General features: G+C 41.9%; 1 protein-coding gene across 2 annotated transcripts in view; it reads right to left on the bottom strand.

Moving 5' to 3' along the window:
• Positions 1–1,956: 1,956 nt before the first annotated feature.
• The window catches only part of WDR72 (WD repeat domain 72), a 565,895-nt gene continuing 549,994 nt past the window's right edge, over positions 1,957–17,857 (bottom strand). Inside the window, exon 21 of one of the 2 annotated variants that reach the window (XM_069765969.1) lies at positions 1,957–2,592. In XM_069765969.1, coding sequence (XP_069622070.1) covers positions 2,537–2,592 — 56 coding nt within the window. In that variant the 3' untranslated portion in view covers positions 1,957–2,536. The remainder of the gene's footprint in view (positions 2,593–17,857) is intronic. The other variant, XM_069765968.1, reaches the window with a different exon arrangement.

Genomic DNA, 17,857 nt, shown 5'->3' with positions numbered 1-17,857 from the left:
TCATATACAGCCACATGTAATGCACGTGCAGTAACTTCTATGCAGGTGGTCTTTGCACAGTTACTTTGTCCTGGCAGCTACATTCGGTTGCAGCAATAGCTTAACGGGGAATCTTTTTATTTCTAGCACAGGTGTCTTTTTATATCTTATCATTAACAAGTTGATTTATTTAAATTCATCAATACAAAAAGTGAAACTCATATTATATAGAATCATTACAGAGTGATGTATTTCAAGTGTTTATTTCTGGTAACATTAATGATTATGGCTTACAGCCAAGGAAAACCCAAAAGTCATTATCTTGGTAAATTAGAATACTTTATAACACCAGTTTGAAAAATGATTTTGATAGTAGGAGGTTAAACAGGAGGATATAGTGAAGCATAAAATCCCTGGGTAAAAAATCTATGTCAATCAGTACAATTAATATGTACATAAGTATGCTATAGTATACCTAGATAGGTATTCATATATTTTTCTTAGGTATCAAGATAAAAATCAGGATCTTCTGCATTAGTTCTTGATGACCTTGAGATGCTCACAAATTAATAATTTATGTCTCAATTAACCCATTATCTACCAATGTCCTTTTTGTGGGACGCCTAATCTTTAGCTTCTAGCAACTAAGATTTTATAATTTTTATAATTAGGTCCAACTTTTTGTGTTGTGTTTGTAAAATGAATGTTTTCAAAATAGGAAATCATGTCATTGTCATTTTTAATATAATTGAATATTGGGACGCTCTTTTCTGAAAAATCCGTACTTGTAAAAATTTTGCATATCATGTTTCCGATCCATTAGGACCCAATTCATTAAAAATCTGTCATAAAAAAAATGAAAATTGCTAATTTGGCAACTTATGGGTTAAAACATTTTTTGCAATGTATATTTTTCACTCAAAAATTTTTCTTCCATTTTATAGTTTACTAGTTTAATATTTATTTATTTCTTTTAAAAAACAAGCAAGCATATTTCAATGTGTATCTTTAACAAAGAATTACTGCAAAGTCCAACTCCTCAGTACAAAGGTTTTCAGCAACAAGTCCTCCTAATACTAGTTACTTGCAAGGTGACCTAAATAATGAAGAGTTTCCTTTGAATAGTATAAAAACTGCCATTTATAGCAGCTTGTAATGTGACATTAGAGATGAATCTTTTGAAAATTAAATTTGTCAGATTTGCCAATTTTTTCCAGTAATTCGATTAGAGGCTTTTCGATTCACCATAAATCTAAAGTTCTTCACATTTTCAAATTACTTTGAAAAATGTACACATCACTATTGTCTTTTGTTCACAAACTAATCTTCATTGCTGTCTTGTCATGCACACTATCTGCAAAGTTTCTTCAGTGTTTTATGGCATTTTCTTCTGAACATCTTTAAGTGTAAGCTGTGACGTCTTCTCACTATCCAGATTCACACTAAAATGGCTGCTGCTTTTCCTGCTTCTGTTTTTTATACAACCTATGAAAATCTCTCCAAATTGACTGTGTGATAAGATTGCTGTAATGCATTGGGAAGCCCACCTGTCCTAGCACAAGGTCATGTGATCCTTCTTCGAGTTATGCAATTTTGTATAAATGTATAAAACATTGGTGGGCACTTTATGGCAATTTGCACAAAATCTTTCAAATTTGCCAGGTTTAACAAATTCCTAAAAATTTGACACAGATTCAATTCGCATCAAATTGATATGATCATCCCTAGTGAATATCATATATAGCAGTACAAACAGCCTATTCTTTTAATAGGACAGAGAAGCCTTGGAGATATCCTATTTAATTACCACAATGTTCCTGATTATTAAGAGAAAAGAATGTATTACGAAGTTACTATGTAAAATGCTGGAAAACATAAACTTCATGGTTTATTTTTCATCCAAACTCATACAATATTAAAAAAAACTTCAGAAAACTAGTGCTACAATAAAGAACAAACCACAGAACAGATTTGTTTGAAAGATCCTTTATTGCAATGTTATATTTAATACATAAATAGGAATAGTAATAAAGATTTTTTTCTTCAAAATCTGCGTACAGTATGGGTCAGCACTTCTCATTTTCGGATTAAGGTCAGATTCAGGTGGCCACATTGCAGGCCATTTTAGAATTCATATGATACAGATCCCCTGCAGGTCTACTAAGCTTAGATCATCAAAGAGTTCTATGGTGATCAAAGTTCTGTTCAGTAATACGGAGGGGAGGTGGAACAGGAGGGGTATATTACAGATGTGAAAATTTGGCCATATTACTGCCACCTGAACCTAGTTCCAGTATATAGCACTTTCTTATGCAAAACTTAGTGGGCACAGTGTATTAACAAATAAGTCATCATTAGAGTTGTTTTTTTTTAATTTCACTCATTACTTATAAATGTGTCTGACACCGTCATATCATGTAACATTTTTTAATAATTTATTTGTATTTTTCCACACTTATGACATGAATCCATTTTATGTTTCTGCTTTATTTTAATAGATTGTTGATTTGTCATATACATGCATAACAGAATGCTATATTTGTATTATATAGGTACTTTAGCACACTTTGCAGTAACACACTTTGGACATCCAAGGGTTCTGCTTGCTTTCATCTGAAAAAGAAACATATCAAACATTAGAAAAGTCTATTTTTTAAGCAAATTAAAAAAAAAATCCGGGATGCATGACATTTCTGTGAATATTTTTTAAAATTAATCTACACATTTATTTACAGTTGGCTAAGTACAGTAGTGTCATTTACCATGCTCAAAGACAGTACTTTTAGAACCTTCAAAATTCTTGCTGATTCTTTCTACTGCTGCTGCCTAGTGTTGCCAATCATCATCCTAAAATTCCAGGACACTACTTAAATTTAGGGAACTTTTTTTCCCTGTCCATAAAAAAATTAAGGTTTCCGTGATTATCTTGAAGATGAAGAAACCTTTTCCGTTTTTTTTTTACTGTAATTATAATTTTACAGTTTACAGTGAATGCAGCCAATGTCTTCATATCAGAATTATGAGCTATGGACATCAATCATTCATAATAATAATTATTTATTTTGGATTACCAACATATCTGTAAAAAATATTGTCTGTCAGTGATTTTTTGTTAAGCTGTCCAGAAAAAATAAAAAGTCAAGTTGACAACCCTGATGCCACCACAAATGAATGGACTGGCGGCATGTGCACTGCTTCTCCATTCTAATGGGAATAAATTGCCCCATTATGGATAAAATTTCTCCATCCTGTTGATCATCCCATCAATTTCCCCATCCGGCTGAGTCCCAGCAGTTGGATCACCCACAATCAATAATTGATCACCAACGCTGTGCGTAGGTCATAATTTGCTTTCACCAGAAAACCCTTTTAACAGAAAGAAGAAACACAGTCTCTCTTTCTCACTCTGCTCATGGCTCCTCCTTCATTTTCCATAGACTTCAATAGACAGCTGCAATCTGTTCTATCAATTTCTTAATATGTTGGAAACCCATTTTGTCTTGAGTAAGACTGATTTTAGATTTTTTTCTAAGCGATGTTAAGTCTAGGAGCCAGGAGGGATGGCGAATAAGTAAGGAATCAAATTTATTTTTCTGATAAGATAAAACAAGTTCCTTATATTCACTTGGATTCATACAATGTTTGTTGAAAAAACTGTGGCCATTTAAAACTTCACATGACCATACAACATTCACATGACAACACAATCTCCAAATTTAAAGTTCTAACATGGCACCTTAGCAGAGTTTAAACAATATAGGGTTGCATAGTGAGCACATGGGAAAAAAACTCTTTTGTAGTCTATAATCTATAAAATACATAATTTTCTTTTACATTTCCTTCTTCTATAGAAAAAAGAATACATAACTTCATAGTCATCTAGGTTTTCATACTTGTACCAAGATGTACATAAGAGATAATGATCGTTTAGCACTTTGTTTTAACCTTGCCTGTATCAGCTAAGAATTATGTATTTGGCTGGACATAGATTGTCATATCTGTACTCTCTTCATTTGGGTATGTAGAACACCCAATTTGCTTTATGATATAGGGATGATGGGTTACTCCTGATGTCCTAGGTGCAAATCATAATCTGTCGATTTGCTCAACATGTTGTGGACTTGACAAGATCTAGAAATGTTTTGGAAGGGAGTAGCAGACATAACTAATAATGTATATTCTGCAAATGATACTCTCATTCCATTGGAGAGTATTCTGGTGTATGTGGAAGACTTGAGACTAATGAGCTTGGGAAAACTACAAGAATGCTTTATCTGGTAAGGAAGTTGTTAGCACAACATTGAATAGATGAGAAGGGTCCAACTGTACAAGAATTTATTGAAAAGATAAACTTGCAACTCATCTTACTGCCACCGCATGGGGAAACCCTTTGCATCTTCATGTTAGGTTGGGAAGAAAGGTCTCTGTCCTAGTCGTGGCCAGAAGTCCCAGCCTAGAGCTCAGTAAGTGTTGTTTAGTTGCGATGCATGGCATGACATCATGATGTTACATGTACAGAGACGTTCCGGGCTTACTCGCAGTGAGAAATTCTGGCTTAGTTACAAGATGCCCTTGGATTCAATGAACAGTGGAGGCAAAAAGAGACCATACAGGGAAGAGTAAGCAGTAAAAATGGCTGGAGAGGTGAGCAGTAAAGTGTGTATCAGTCTTTTTTTTTTTTTTTTTAACTATTTGCCAGCCTTTTATGGTTCAGTAAAATGGTTCAACAAAACGGCACTAGCTAATCACCATCCTGTTGCATTTGTGTGGAACAAGTGAAAAAAAAATCTACATTCTGAAGAATAAAGATTTTTGTACAAATTTGAGTAGAATTCAATTCCACTCAAGTTAATTTGCCCAACTCTAAGATTGATACATCTGAAATGGCTTCCAGAGAGCAGCTGATGAACAGGGAAAAGGGGTATGTTAATAGTATATATCGACTTCTCAGTTGGGGGGAGGAAGATGTAAGGCAATATACAGTGGGGCAAAAAAGTATTTAGTCAGTCAGCAATAGTGCAAGTTCCACCACTTAAAAAGATGAGAGGCGTCTGTAATTTACATCATAGGTAGACCTCAACTATGGGAGACAAACTGAGAAAAAAAAATCCAGAAAATCACATTGTCTGTTTTTTTAACATTTTATTTGCATATTATGGTGGAAAATAAATATTTGGTCAGAAACAAAATTTCATCTCAATACTTTGTAATATATCCTTTGATGGCAATGACAGAGGTCAAACGTTTTCTGTAAGTCTTCACAAGGTTGCCACACACTGTTGTTGGTATGTTGGCCCATTCCTCCATGCAGATCTCCTCTAGAGCAGTGATGTTTTTGGCTTTTCGCTTGGCAACACGGACTTTCAACTCCCTCCAAAGGTTTTCTATAGGGTTGAGATCTGGAGACTGGCTAGGCCACTCCAGGACCTTGAAATTCTTCTTACGAAGCCACTCCTTCGTTGCCCTGGCGGTGTGCTTTGGATCATTGTCATGTTGAAAGACCCAGCCACGTTTCATCTTCAATGCCCTTGATGGAAGGAGGTTTGCACTCAAAATCTCATGATACATGGCCCCATTCATTCTTTCATGTACCCGGATCAGTCGTCCTGGCCCCTTTGCAGAGAAACAGCCCCAAAGCATGATGTTTCCACCACCATGCTTTACAGTGGGTATGGTGTTTGATGGATGCAACTCAGTATTCTTTTTCCTCCAAACACGACAAGTTGTGTTTCTACCAAACAGTTCCAGTTTGGTTTCATCAGACCATAGGGCATTCTCCTAAAACTCCTCTGGATCATCCAAATGCTCTCTAGCAAACTTCAGACGGGCCCGGACATGTACTGGCTTAAGCAGTGGGACACGTCTGGCACTGCAGGATCTGAGTCCATGGTGGCATAGTGTGTTACTTATGGTAGGCCTTGTTACATTGGTCCCAGCTCTCTGCAGTTCATTCACTAGGTCCCCCCGCGTGGTTCTGGGATTTTTGCTCACCGTTCTTGTGATCATTCTGACCCCACGGGGTGGGATTTTGCGTGGAGCCCCAGATGGAGGGAGATTATCAGTGGTCTTGTATGTCTTCCATTTTCTAATTATTGCTCCCACTGTTGATTTCTTCACTCCAAGCTGGTTGGCTATTGCAGATTCAGTCTTCCCAGCCTGGTGCAGGGCTACAATTTTGTTTCTGGTGTCCTTTGACAGCTCTTTGGTCTTCACCATAGTGGAGTTTAGAGTCAGACTGTTTGAGGGTGTGCACAGGTGTCTTTTTATACTGATAACAAGTTTAAACAGGTGCCATTACTACAGGTAATGAGTGGAGGAAAGAGGAGACTCTTAAAGAAGAAGTTACAGGTATGTGAGAGCCAGAAATCTTGATTGTTTGTTTCTGACCAAATACTTATTTTCCACCATAATATGCAAATAAAATGTTAAAAAAACAGACAATGTGATTTTCTGGATTTTTTACTCTCAGTTTGTCTCCCATAGTTGAGGTCTACCTATGATGTAAATTACAGACGTCTCTCATCTTTTTAAGTGGTGGAACTTGCACTATTGCTGACTGACTAAATACTTTTTTGCCCCACTGTACATATCATTTTGGGGTTTATTAAATATTTTATGTATTCTGGATTAGCAAGAAGAGGGGGTGGTTCTTCTTTGCTACAAATGTATCAATAGTCGTATTGCTCTTTTACATTTGTCTTATTGCTCTTTCTATTGTTTTATTGTTTCATTCTATTGTGCAATTTTTTTCTGCTATATGCTGGAATGTTCCTATTGTAGTAGTGTACATTCGAAAATATGATCTGTATGAGTTTTTTTGTATGGGAGCACTAGTGGTTTGGGAGTTTATATTGCTTGTGGGTTCATATAGAAATTGTTTAAAATTTTTGATTAAAAAAAAACACAATTTAGAAAAAAAAATGTGGCTAGACAGGATGGATTTGTATACTTTATTCTGTGTACTACTTAAGATGTGATTAAGGGAATAGCACATACAAGTGTGCATTTACACATAATTCTTGTAGCGCAAACAAATTCTCTTCTATCTTATTATAAGTAAGGGGGGGGAACAAAGACAGAGTCGCATTTTGGGGATAATGCTGGGCATACTAATCCAGGTACATATTCCTCCCTATACCGTATCAGGTACATATTCTTTTCTATACTTTACCTGGGCATATTGTATTATTTTGGAATTCACATTGACATTCAATATATTCACCATATTAGATCTATTTGCACTTGCATTCTAGTGTATTATATATCACTAGATGGTAGCCCGATTCTAACGCATCAGGTATCCTAGAATATGTATGTAGTTTATTTCTGAAGATTTTAGAATAATACATTGAATACACAGGATTCGGCAAACCACAACCAATTAGCGAAGCTTGGTCCAAATCCCGCGTCAATTCGCGGCCAGACTGCGCCTGTTGCTGATTGTTCACGGCTGGCCACGTAGTATATAGCAAAACCACGTAGTATATAACAGCCCACGTAGTAAATAGCATAGCCACGTAGTACATAGAACAGCCACGTAGTATATTGCACAGCCCATGGAGTATATAGCACAGCCCACAGAGTATATAGCACAGCCAACTGAGTTTATAACACAGCCCACGGAGTATATAGCACAGCCACATAGTATATAACACAGCCCATGGAGTATATAGCACAGCCCGTGGAGTGTATAACAGCCCACATAGCATATAACACAGCCCACGTAGTGTATAACACAGCCCATGTAGTGTATAACACAGCCCACGTAGTATATAACAGCCCATGTAGTGTATAACACAGTCCATGTAGTATATAGCACAGCCCACGTAGTATATAACAGCCCATGTAGTGTATAACACAGCCACGTAGTATATAGCACAACCCACGTAGTATATAGCACAGCCCACGGAGTATATTGCACAGCCACGTAGTATATTGCACAGCCCACATAGTATATAGCACAGCCCATGTAGTATATAACAGCCCACGTAGTATATAACAGCCCATGTAGTGTATAACACAGCCACGGAGTATATTGGACAGCCACGTAGTATATAGCACAGCCCACATAATATATAGCACAGCCATGTAGTATATTGCACAGCCATGTAGTATATTGCACAGCCACATATTATATTGCACAGCCCATGGAGTATATAGCACAGCCCTATAGTATATTGCACAGCCACGTAGTATGTTGCACAGCCCACGTAGTATATTGCACAGCCCACGTAGTATACTGCACAGCCCACGTAGTATATAGCAATGTGGGCATCATATCCCTGTTAAAAAAAAGAATTAAAATAAATAATAGTGATATACTCACCTTCCGTTGGCCCCCGGATCCATGCGAAGCGTTTACCGATGCTCCTCGCGCACTCCGGTCTCAAGAGTGCATTGCGGTCTCGCGAGATGATGATGTAGCGGTCTCACGAGACCACTACGTCATCATCTCGCGAGATCGCAAGGCATGGAGCGGTAACCAGGGCGTCGCGAGGAGCGGGAAAGGCCTGTTCTGGATCCAAGGGGCCGACGGAGGGTGAGTATATAACTATTTTTTATTTTTTTAATTATTTTTAACATTAGATCTTTTTACTATTGATGCTGCATAGGCAGCATCAATAGTAAAAAGTTGGTCACACAGGGCTAATAGCAGCGTTAACGGAGTGCGTTACACCGCGGCATAACACGAACCGTTAACGCTGCCATTAACCCTGTGTGAGCAGTGACTGGAGGGGATTATGGAGTGGGCACTGACTGCATGGAGGGAGGAGCAGTCATTTTGCCGCCGGACTGTGCCTGTCGCTGATTGGTCGTGGCTGTTTTTCCACGACCAATCAGCGAATTGGGATTTCCGTGACAGACAGACAGAAGGACAGACAGAAAGACAGAAGTGACCCTTAGACAATTATATAGTAGATTGGATTGACTTGCAATCATACTTTGTTGCATTTATGACATGTCCACCTTCTACTATTATGGGATTAACTATGCTATAACAAGGACTCAATGACATTTGCACATTATTACATTGACATACCTTTATCTTGTTGGAACAGTGTTTGCAAATTCATCTGCTTTTTGCACTTTTCTTACCAACAGCAATACATTTTATGTGCTTGATCCAATCTATTGTTTCATATCATGTGTGGCATAGCGCTATGCATTACATTATTGCAAATACCTCCTATGTATCGTACCTATTTGCATTTCATAATTGCATTGCATATTAGCAATAAGGCAATAGGCATATCTATAATATAACGGTGGGAGCGTCACTCTGTCCGAAACCTTTATAGACTGCGCAAGCGCGACGCACCGTGCCTGCGCAGTCTGGACCAGAGTGACGCAGCCGAACCTACATATCCCCCCCAATATACTGGCCATGGGGCCTCCACACACCCGTGTATCCCCCAAAATATAGCGGCCATGGGGGCTCCGTGCTCTGCAGCTCCTGTCAGGGTAGATGTAGAGCTCAGCGGAGCTCCAGGACTTTCGATGATGTCACCAGCATGTGACCAGTGACGCGAGTGGGTGGAGTCAGCCCTCGCTGTGGTGGTTGCAGGGGTGCTGTATCCATTATAGCCAGCACCACACTCAAGCAGTAAGTACAGCCACACTCACGCAGTACAGCCACACTCAGCCGCACTCACACAGTACAGCCACACTCGCCGCACTCACACAGTACAGCCACACTCAGCCGCACTCACACAGTGCAGCCACACTCAGCTGCACTCACACAGTACAGCCACACTCACACAGTACAGCCACACTCACACAGTACAGCCACACTCAGCCGCACTCACACAGTACAGCCACACACAGCCGCCCTCACAGAGTACAGCCACATTCACCCAGTACAGCCACACTCAGGGGCACTCACACAGTACAGCCACACTCAGCCTCACTCACACAGTACAGCCACACTCAGCCGCACTCACGCAGTAGAGCCACACTCAGTCACACTCACGCAGTGGAGCCACAATCAGCCACACTCACAAAGTACAGCCACACTCAGCCGCACTCACACAGTACAGCCACGCTCAGTCGCACTCACGCATTACAGCCACAATCAGCCGCACTCATGCAATACAGCCACGTTCAGTATAGCCGCACTCAGGCAGTACAGCCGCGCTCAGTATAACCACACTCAGGCAGTACAACCACTCTCAATATAGCCGCACTCAGGCAGTACAGCCGCACTCAGTATAGCCGCACTCATGCAGTACAGCCGCGCTCAGTACAGCCGCACTCATGCAGTACAGCCACGCTCAGTATAGCCGCACTCAGGCAGTACAGCCACACTCTGCATTGCATTGCATATTAGCAATAAGGCAATAGGCATATCTATAATATAACGGTGGGAGCGTCACTCTGTCCGAAGCCTTTATAGACTGCGCAAGCGCGACGCACTGTGCCTGCACAGTCTGGACCAGAGTGACGCAGCCGAACCTACTTATCCCCCCAATATACTGGCCATGGGGGCTCCACACACCCATGTATCCCCTATAATATAGTGGCCATGGGGGCTCTGTGCTCTGCAGCTCCTGTCAGGGTAGATGTAGAGCCCAGCGGAGCTCCAGAACCTTCGATGATGTCACCAGCATGTGACCAGTGATGCGAATGGGTGGAGTCAGCCCTCGCTGTGCTGGCTGCAGGGGTGCTGTATCCATTATAGACAGCACCGCACTCAGGCAGTAAGTACAGCCAAACTCACGCAATACAACCACAGTCAGCCGCACTCACAAAGTACAGCCACACTCGCCCGCACTCACACAGTACAGCCACACTCAGCCGCACTCACACAGTACAGCCACACTCAGCTGCACTCACACAGTACAGCCACACTCATACAGTACAGCCACACTCAGCCGCACTCACGCATTACAGCCACACTCAGCCGCACTCATGCAGTACAGCCACGCTCAGTATATCCACACTCAGACAGTACAGCCGTGCTCAGTATAGTCGAACTCATGCAGTACAGCCACGCTCAGTATAGCCGCACTCAGGCAGTACAGCCACACTCAGCCGCACTCAGGCAGTACAGCCGCGCTCAGTATAGCCGCATTCAGGCAGTATGGCGGGGCTCAGTATAGCCGCACTCAGGCAGTACAGCCACACTCAGCTGCACTCAGGCAGTACAGCCGCGCTCAGTATAGCCGCATTCAGGCAGTACGGCGGGGCTCAGTATAGCCACATTCAGGCAGTACAGCCGCGCTCAGTATAGTCGCACTCAGGCAGTACAACCACTCTCAGTATAGCCACACTCAGGCAGTACAGCCGCGCTCAGTATAGCCGCACTCATGCAGTACAGCCACGCTCAGTATAGCCGCACTCAGGCAGTACAGCCACACTCAGCTGCACTCAGGCAGTACAGCCGCTCAGTATAGCCGCACTCAGGCAGTACAGCCGCGCTCAGTATAGCCGCACTCAGGCAGTACTGCCGCGCTCAGTATAGCCGCACTCAGGCAGTACAGCCGCGCTCAGTATAGCCGCACTCAGGCAGTACAGCCACGCTCAGTATAGCCGCACTCAGGCAGTACAGCCATGCTCAGTATAGCCGCACTCAGGCAGTACAGCCTCGCTCAGTATAGCCGCACTCAAGCACACACTCAGCCACACTCAGCTGCACTCAGGCAGTACAGCCGCTCAGTATAGCCGCACACAGGCAGTACAGGCTCACTCGGTATAGCCGCACTCAGGCAGTACAGCCGTGCACGGTATAGCCACACTCAGGCAGTGCAGCCACACTCAAGCAGTTCAACTGCACTCAGTATAGCCATGCTCAGGCAGTATAGCCGCGCTCAGGCAGGATAGCTGCGCTCAGGCAGTACAGCTGCACTCAGTATAGCCACACTCAAGCATTAAAGCCACACTCAGGCAGTTCAACTGCACTCAGTATAGCCGCACTCAGGCAGTATAGCCGCACTCAGGCAGTAAAGCCAACGAGAGAAAGATGGGAGCAACATATGGCAGAATGGAAACAGGAGCAGACAGAATGGGTGCAGCATATTACAACAGAATGGGGGCACAGGATGGGAGCACCACATGACAAAATGGGGGTGCAGGATGGGAACAGCACATGACAGAATGGTTGCGCATGATGGGAGCACCACATGACAGGATGCAGGCAGGATGGGAGCAGCACATGACAGAATGGTTGCGCAGGATGAAAGCAGCACATGATAGAATGGGGGTGCAGGATGGCAGCAGCACATGACAGGATGGGGGCACAGGATGGGAGCAGCACAAGACAGGATTGGGGCGCACACATGACAGGATGGGGGTGCAGGATGGGAGCAGCACATGACAGGATGGGGGTGCAGGATCGGAGCAGCACATGACAAGATGGGGGCGCAGGATGAGAGCACATGACAGGATGGGGACGCAGGATGGAGCAGCACATGACAGGATGGGACCCAGGTTGGAGCAGCACATGACAGGAAGGGGCGCAGGGTGGAGCAGCACATGACAGGATTGGGGCGTAGGATGGAGCAGCACATGACAGGATGGGGACGCAGGATGGAGCAGCACATGACAGAATGGGGACACAAGATGGGAGCAGCACATGACAGGATGGGGGCACAGGTTGGAGCAGCACATGACAGGTTGGGGGCGCAGGATGGAGCAGCACATGACAGGATGGGGACGCAGGATGGAGCAGCACATGACAGAATGGGGACGCAAGATGGGAGCAGCACATACCAGGATTGAGACCATATACCAATATAAATGCTCGCCACCTGGGTGTAGAATGGGTTCAATAGCTAGTATGATATAATACATGATGCACATACGTATACATATAAATATGCCATTTATACAGCATTTCCTTATTTACATTTTGCATTTGATACTTTAACTCTTGTGTTATGGTCCTCCTTTCTGCTATGTTGCAGACTGACCACAAATATATTGATTGATTTGTTCTTTAACCCCTTAAGCCCCGGAGGTATTTTCAGTTTTGCGGTTTAGTTTTTTGCTCCCCTTCTTCTCAGAGCCATAACTTTTTTATTTTTCCATCAATATGGCCAAGTGAAGGCTTATTTTTTTGCAGGACGAGTTGTAATTTTGAACAACACCATTGGTTTTACTATGACGTGTACTAGAAAATGGGAAAAAAATTCCAAGTGCGGTGAAATTGCAAAAAAAAAATGCAATCCCACACTTTTTTTGTTTGGCTTTTTTACTAGCTTGACTAAATGCTAAAACTGACCATTATGTTTCTCCAGGTCATTATGAGTTTATAGACACTAAACATGTCTATGTTCTTTTTTATCTAAGTGGTGAAAAAAAATTCCAAACTATGTAAAAAAAAAAAAAAAATTGTGCCATTTTTCGATACCCGTAGCGTTTCCATTTTTCTTGATCTTGGGTTGGTGAGGGCTTATTTTTTACGCACCGAGCTGACACTTTTAATGATACCATTTTGGTACAGATATGATCATTATTGCATTTTAATGTAATGTCGCTTTGACCAAAAAAACTAATTCTGACGTTCTGACTTTTTTTCTCGCTATGCCGTTTAGTGATCAGGTTTATCCTTTTTTTTTATTTTATTTAGATCACACGATTCTGAACATGGTGATATCAAATACGTGTATGTTTAATTTGTTATATTGTTTTGTTTTCAATGGGGCAAAAGGGGGTTGATTTGAACTTTTATATTTTTTTATTTTTTTATATTTTTAAAAACATTTTTTTTACTTTTGGCATGCTTCAATAGACTCCATGGGAGACTAGAAAAAGCCACAACTCGATCAGTTCTGCTACATAGAGGAGATGATCAGCTCACCTCTATGTAGTAGAATTACTCAGTTGCTATGAGGGCTGACCACTTGGTGACGCTCACAGCAATCTGCTGGTGACAATCATAGAGGAGACCTCTGGAGACCTCTGGAGACCTCTGGTTGTCATGCCAATGAACCGGTATCCCACGATCACGTGATGGGGGTCACTAGTGGGTGGGTTTCCAGCCCGATGGCCAGAAAAATTAGTTAAATGCCAATGTCAGCAACATTTAGCTTGGTTAACAATTCAACCCGTGGCTACTTCAGGCACATGTCAGCTGTTCAAAACAGCTGAAATGTACCAGAAAAGATGTGGGCGCAGCACCGGAGACCACATCAAAGGGAGGGAGTATGACAACAGCGTACTATTAAGGGGATAATAAAGCTCCGTTTTTATTGCATACTAGATGGTGGCCCGATTCTAATGCATCGGGTATTCTAGAATATGCATGTCCACGTAGTATATTGCACAGCCCACGTAGTATATTGCCCAGTCACGTAGTATATTGCCTAGCTAAGTAGTATATTGCCCAGCCACGTAGTATATTGCCCAGCCACGTAGTATATTGCCCAGTCACGAAGTATATTGCCCAGTCACGTAGTATATTGCCCAGTCACGTAGTATATTGCCCAGCCACATAGCATATTGCCCAGCTGCGTAGTATATTGCCCAGCCACGTAGTATATTGCCCAGCTACATAGTATATTGCCCAGCCATGCAGTATATTGCCCAGCTACGTAGTATATTGCCCAGTCACGTATTATATTGGCCAGCTACGTAGTATATTGCCCAGTCACGTAGTATATTGCCCAGTCTCGTAGTATATTGCCCAGTCACGTAGTATATTGCCCAGTCATGTAGTATATTTTCCAGCCACATAGTATATTGGCAGCACGTTGGTGCAGTGATTAGCACTGCAGCCTTGCAGCGCTGGAGTCCTGGGTTCGAATCCCACCAAGGACAACATCTGCAAAGAGTTTGTATGTTCTCTTCGTGTTTGTGTGGGTTTCCTCCCACATTCCAATGACATACTGATAGGGAATTTAGATTGTGAGCCCCATTGGGGACAGCCATGATAATGTGTGTAAAGTGCTGCGGAATATGTTAGCGCTATATAAAAATAAAGATTATTATTATTATATTGCACAGCGACGTAGTATACAGCACAGACACATAGTATATTGCCCAGCTACACAGTATATTGCCCAGCCACGTAGTATATTGCCCTGCCACGTGGTATATTGCCCAGCCAAGTAGTATATTGCCCAGTCACGTAGTATATTGCCCAGTCACGTAGTATATTGCCCAGCGACGTAGTGTACAGCACAGAGCCACGTAGTATACAGCACAGAGCCACATACTATATTGCCCAGCCACGTAGTATATTGCCCAGTCACATTGTATATTGCCCAGCAACGTAGTATACAGCACAGAGCCACGTAGTATACAGCACAGAGCCATGTAGTATATTGCACAGAGCCATGTAGTATATTGCCCAGCCACGTAGTATATTGCCCAGTCACATAGTATATTGTCCAGTCACGTAGTATATAACACTGCCCACACAGTATATAACAGTGGCCACGTAATATCTAGCACAGCCCACGGAGTATATCACACAGCCCACATAGTATATAACACTGCCTATGTAGTATACAGCACAGAGCCAAGTGGTATTTAACACAGCCCATGTAGTATACAGCAGTGTGGGCACCATATCGCTGTTAAAAAAATAATTAAAATAAAAAATAGTTATATACTCACCCACTGGGATCGAATCCAGTGAGGCTCTGGCGCAGGCGATGAGCGCGCCGCTGCCACCATCTTCCGTTCCCAGGATGCATTGTGAAATTTCCCAGATGACTTAGAGGTCTCACGAGACCGCTAAGTCTTCTGCGTAATTTCGCAATGCATCGCTGGGAACGGAAGATGGTGGCAGCGAGCGCGCTCATCGCCTGCGCCAGAGCCTCACTGGATTCGATCCCAGTGGGTGAGTATATAACTATTTTTTATTTTAATTATTTTTTTAACAGCGATATGGTGCCCACACTGCTGTATACTACATGGGCTGTGTTAAATACCACTTGGCTCTGTGCTGTATACTACATAGGCAGTGTTATATACTATGTGGGCTGTGTGATATACTCCGTGGGCTCCGTTGTCTGCCGGGCTGTGCAGCTCGGCAGACAACGGAGTGTGAGTATAGCAGGTTTTTAGTTTTTTTATTATTTTTAACATTACATTTTTTTTACTATTGATGCCGCATAGGCAGCATCAATAGTAAAAAGTTGGGGACACACAGGGTTAATAGCGGCAGTAACGGAGTGCATTACCCGTGGCATACCGTGGTCCATTACCGTCGGCATTAACCCTGTGTGAGCGGTGACTGGACAGGAGTATGCAGGCGCCGGGCACTGGGCACTGACTGCGGGGAGTAAGGAGCGGCCATTTTCTTCCGGACTGTGCCCGTCGCTGATTGGTCGTGGCTGTTTTGCCGCGACCAATCAGAGACTTGGATTTCCATGACAGACAGAGGCCGCGAGCAATGAATATCCATGGCAGAAAGAAGGAAAGACAGAAAGACGGAAGTGACCCTTAGACAATTATATAGTAGATTTTGACCATAACTTTTTTAAAAAATTTTGTTTGCTTTGTCATTATAAGGAAACCTCTTTAAGTTGCATATAATTGTATATAAATGCTGGCAAGCTTCTAATGGGTTGGAAAGGGGTTAAAAGAAAAATATTAACCCCTTTCCTACCCAAGACATATCCATATGTTTCTGTGACTTGGGCCTTATTGACGTGGGACGTATGGATATGCCCCAGCGGAGGCTGTGCGCGCGAGATTGCCGCTGGATGTCAGCTGATTCTGACAGCTGACAGCAGGCACTCAGTGCCAGAAGCAATCCTGCACTGTTCTCAGCACTTTAACCCTTATAAATGCCGTGATCTAACTAAATCGTAGCATTTCAGGAGCAAGCAGAGGGAAGACAGCCCCTCTGCTCGATCGTTGCTAAGGTGACCCGACATCGTATTAACAACATCTGGGTCACCAGAGGTAGCAAAGTTGCTTGATCATGCCCAGAGTATGATCAACAAACTTTGTCTGTCAGTACTCACAGTTTGCATAGCATAGGGATGGTGCTGCAACCCCATGCTATACAAGCAATCAGCCAACAAAAAATGATTGTTCCATAGTGGGACAAAGTAAAAAAAATTAAAAAGTAAAAAGAAAGTTTAAAAACAAAATTGTAAAAATATAAAGAAAATTACTAAAAAAATCATAATATATTGCATACATGAATAAATATTTTTATGAAAAAAATCTATAAACAATAAAAGTACACATATTTGGTATCGCCATGTCCAGAACGACCCGACTTATGAAATGGTCTCAATAATTAACGCCTTTAGAGAACACCGTAAAGAAAAATAAAAAACAAGGCAAAAAGAAAAGCTTTATCATCATACCACCAAACAAAAGGAGGAATAAAAAGTGATCAAAAATACAAACATAAGGTTGCCATCACACTAGCAGTATTTGGTCAGTATTTTACATCAGTATTTGTAAGCCAAAACCAGGAGTGGGTGATAAATGCAGAAGTGGTGCATATGTTTCTATTATACTTTTTCTCTAATTGTTCCACTCCTGGTTTTGGCTTACAAATACTGATGTAAAATATTGAACAAATACTGTCTGCAAGTGTGATGGCAGCCTAAATAAACATGGCATTGCTGAAAATGTAATCTTGTTCTGCAAAAAACAAACCATCATACAGCTCCATCAATAGAAAAATATAAAAGTTCTAGCTCTCAGAATAAAGTGATGCAAAAACAATACTTTTTTTTCTACAAAAGAGTTTTTATTGCGTAAAAGCGCCAAAACATTAAAAAAAATATATAAATGGGGTATCACTGTAATTGTAGTGACTCGAAGAATAAAACTATCTGATATATTTTTACCAGACGCAAACAGCATAAACCCCCCAGAAAAAAAAACCTGAATTGATGGTTTTTGATCATTCTGCCTCCCAAAAATGATAATAGAAGTGATCAAAAAATGTTATGTGTCTGAAAATGAT

Source organism: Ranitomeya imitator, chromosome 4 (assembly GCF_032444005.1).
Source record: "Ranitomeya imitator isolate aRanImi1 chromosome 4, aRanImi1.pri, whole genome shotgun sequence".
NCBI lineage: Eukaryota > Metazoa > Chordata > Amphibia > Anura > Dendrobatidae > Ranitomeya > Ranitomeya imitator.
This window is presented reverse-complemented; position numbering and strand designations above follow the sequence as displayed.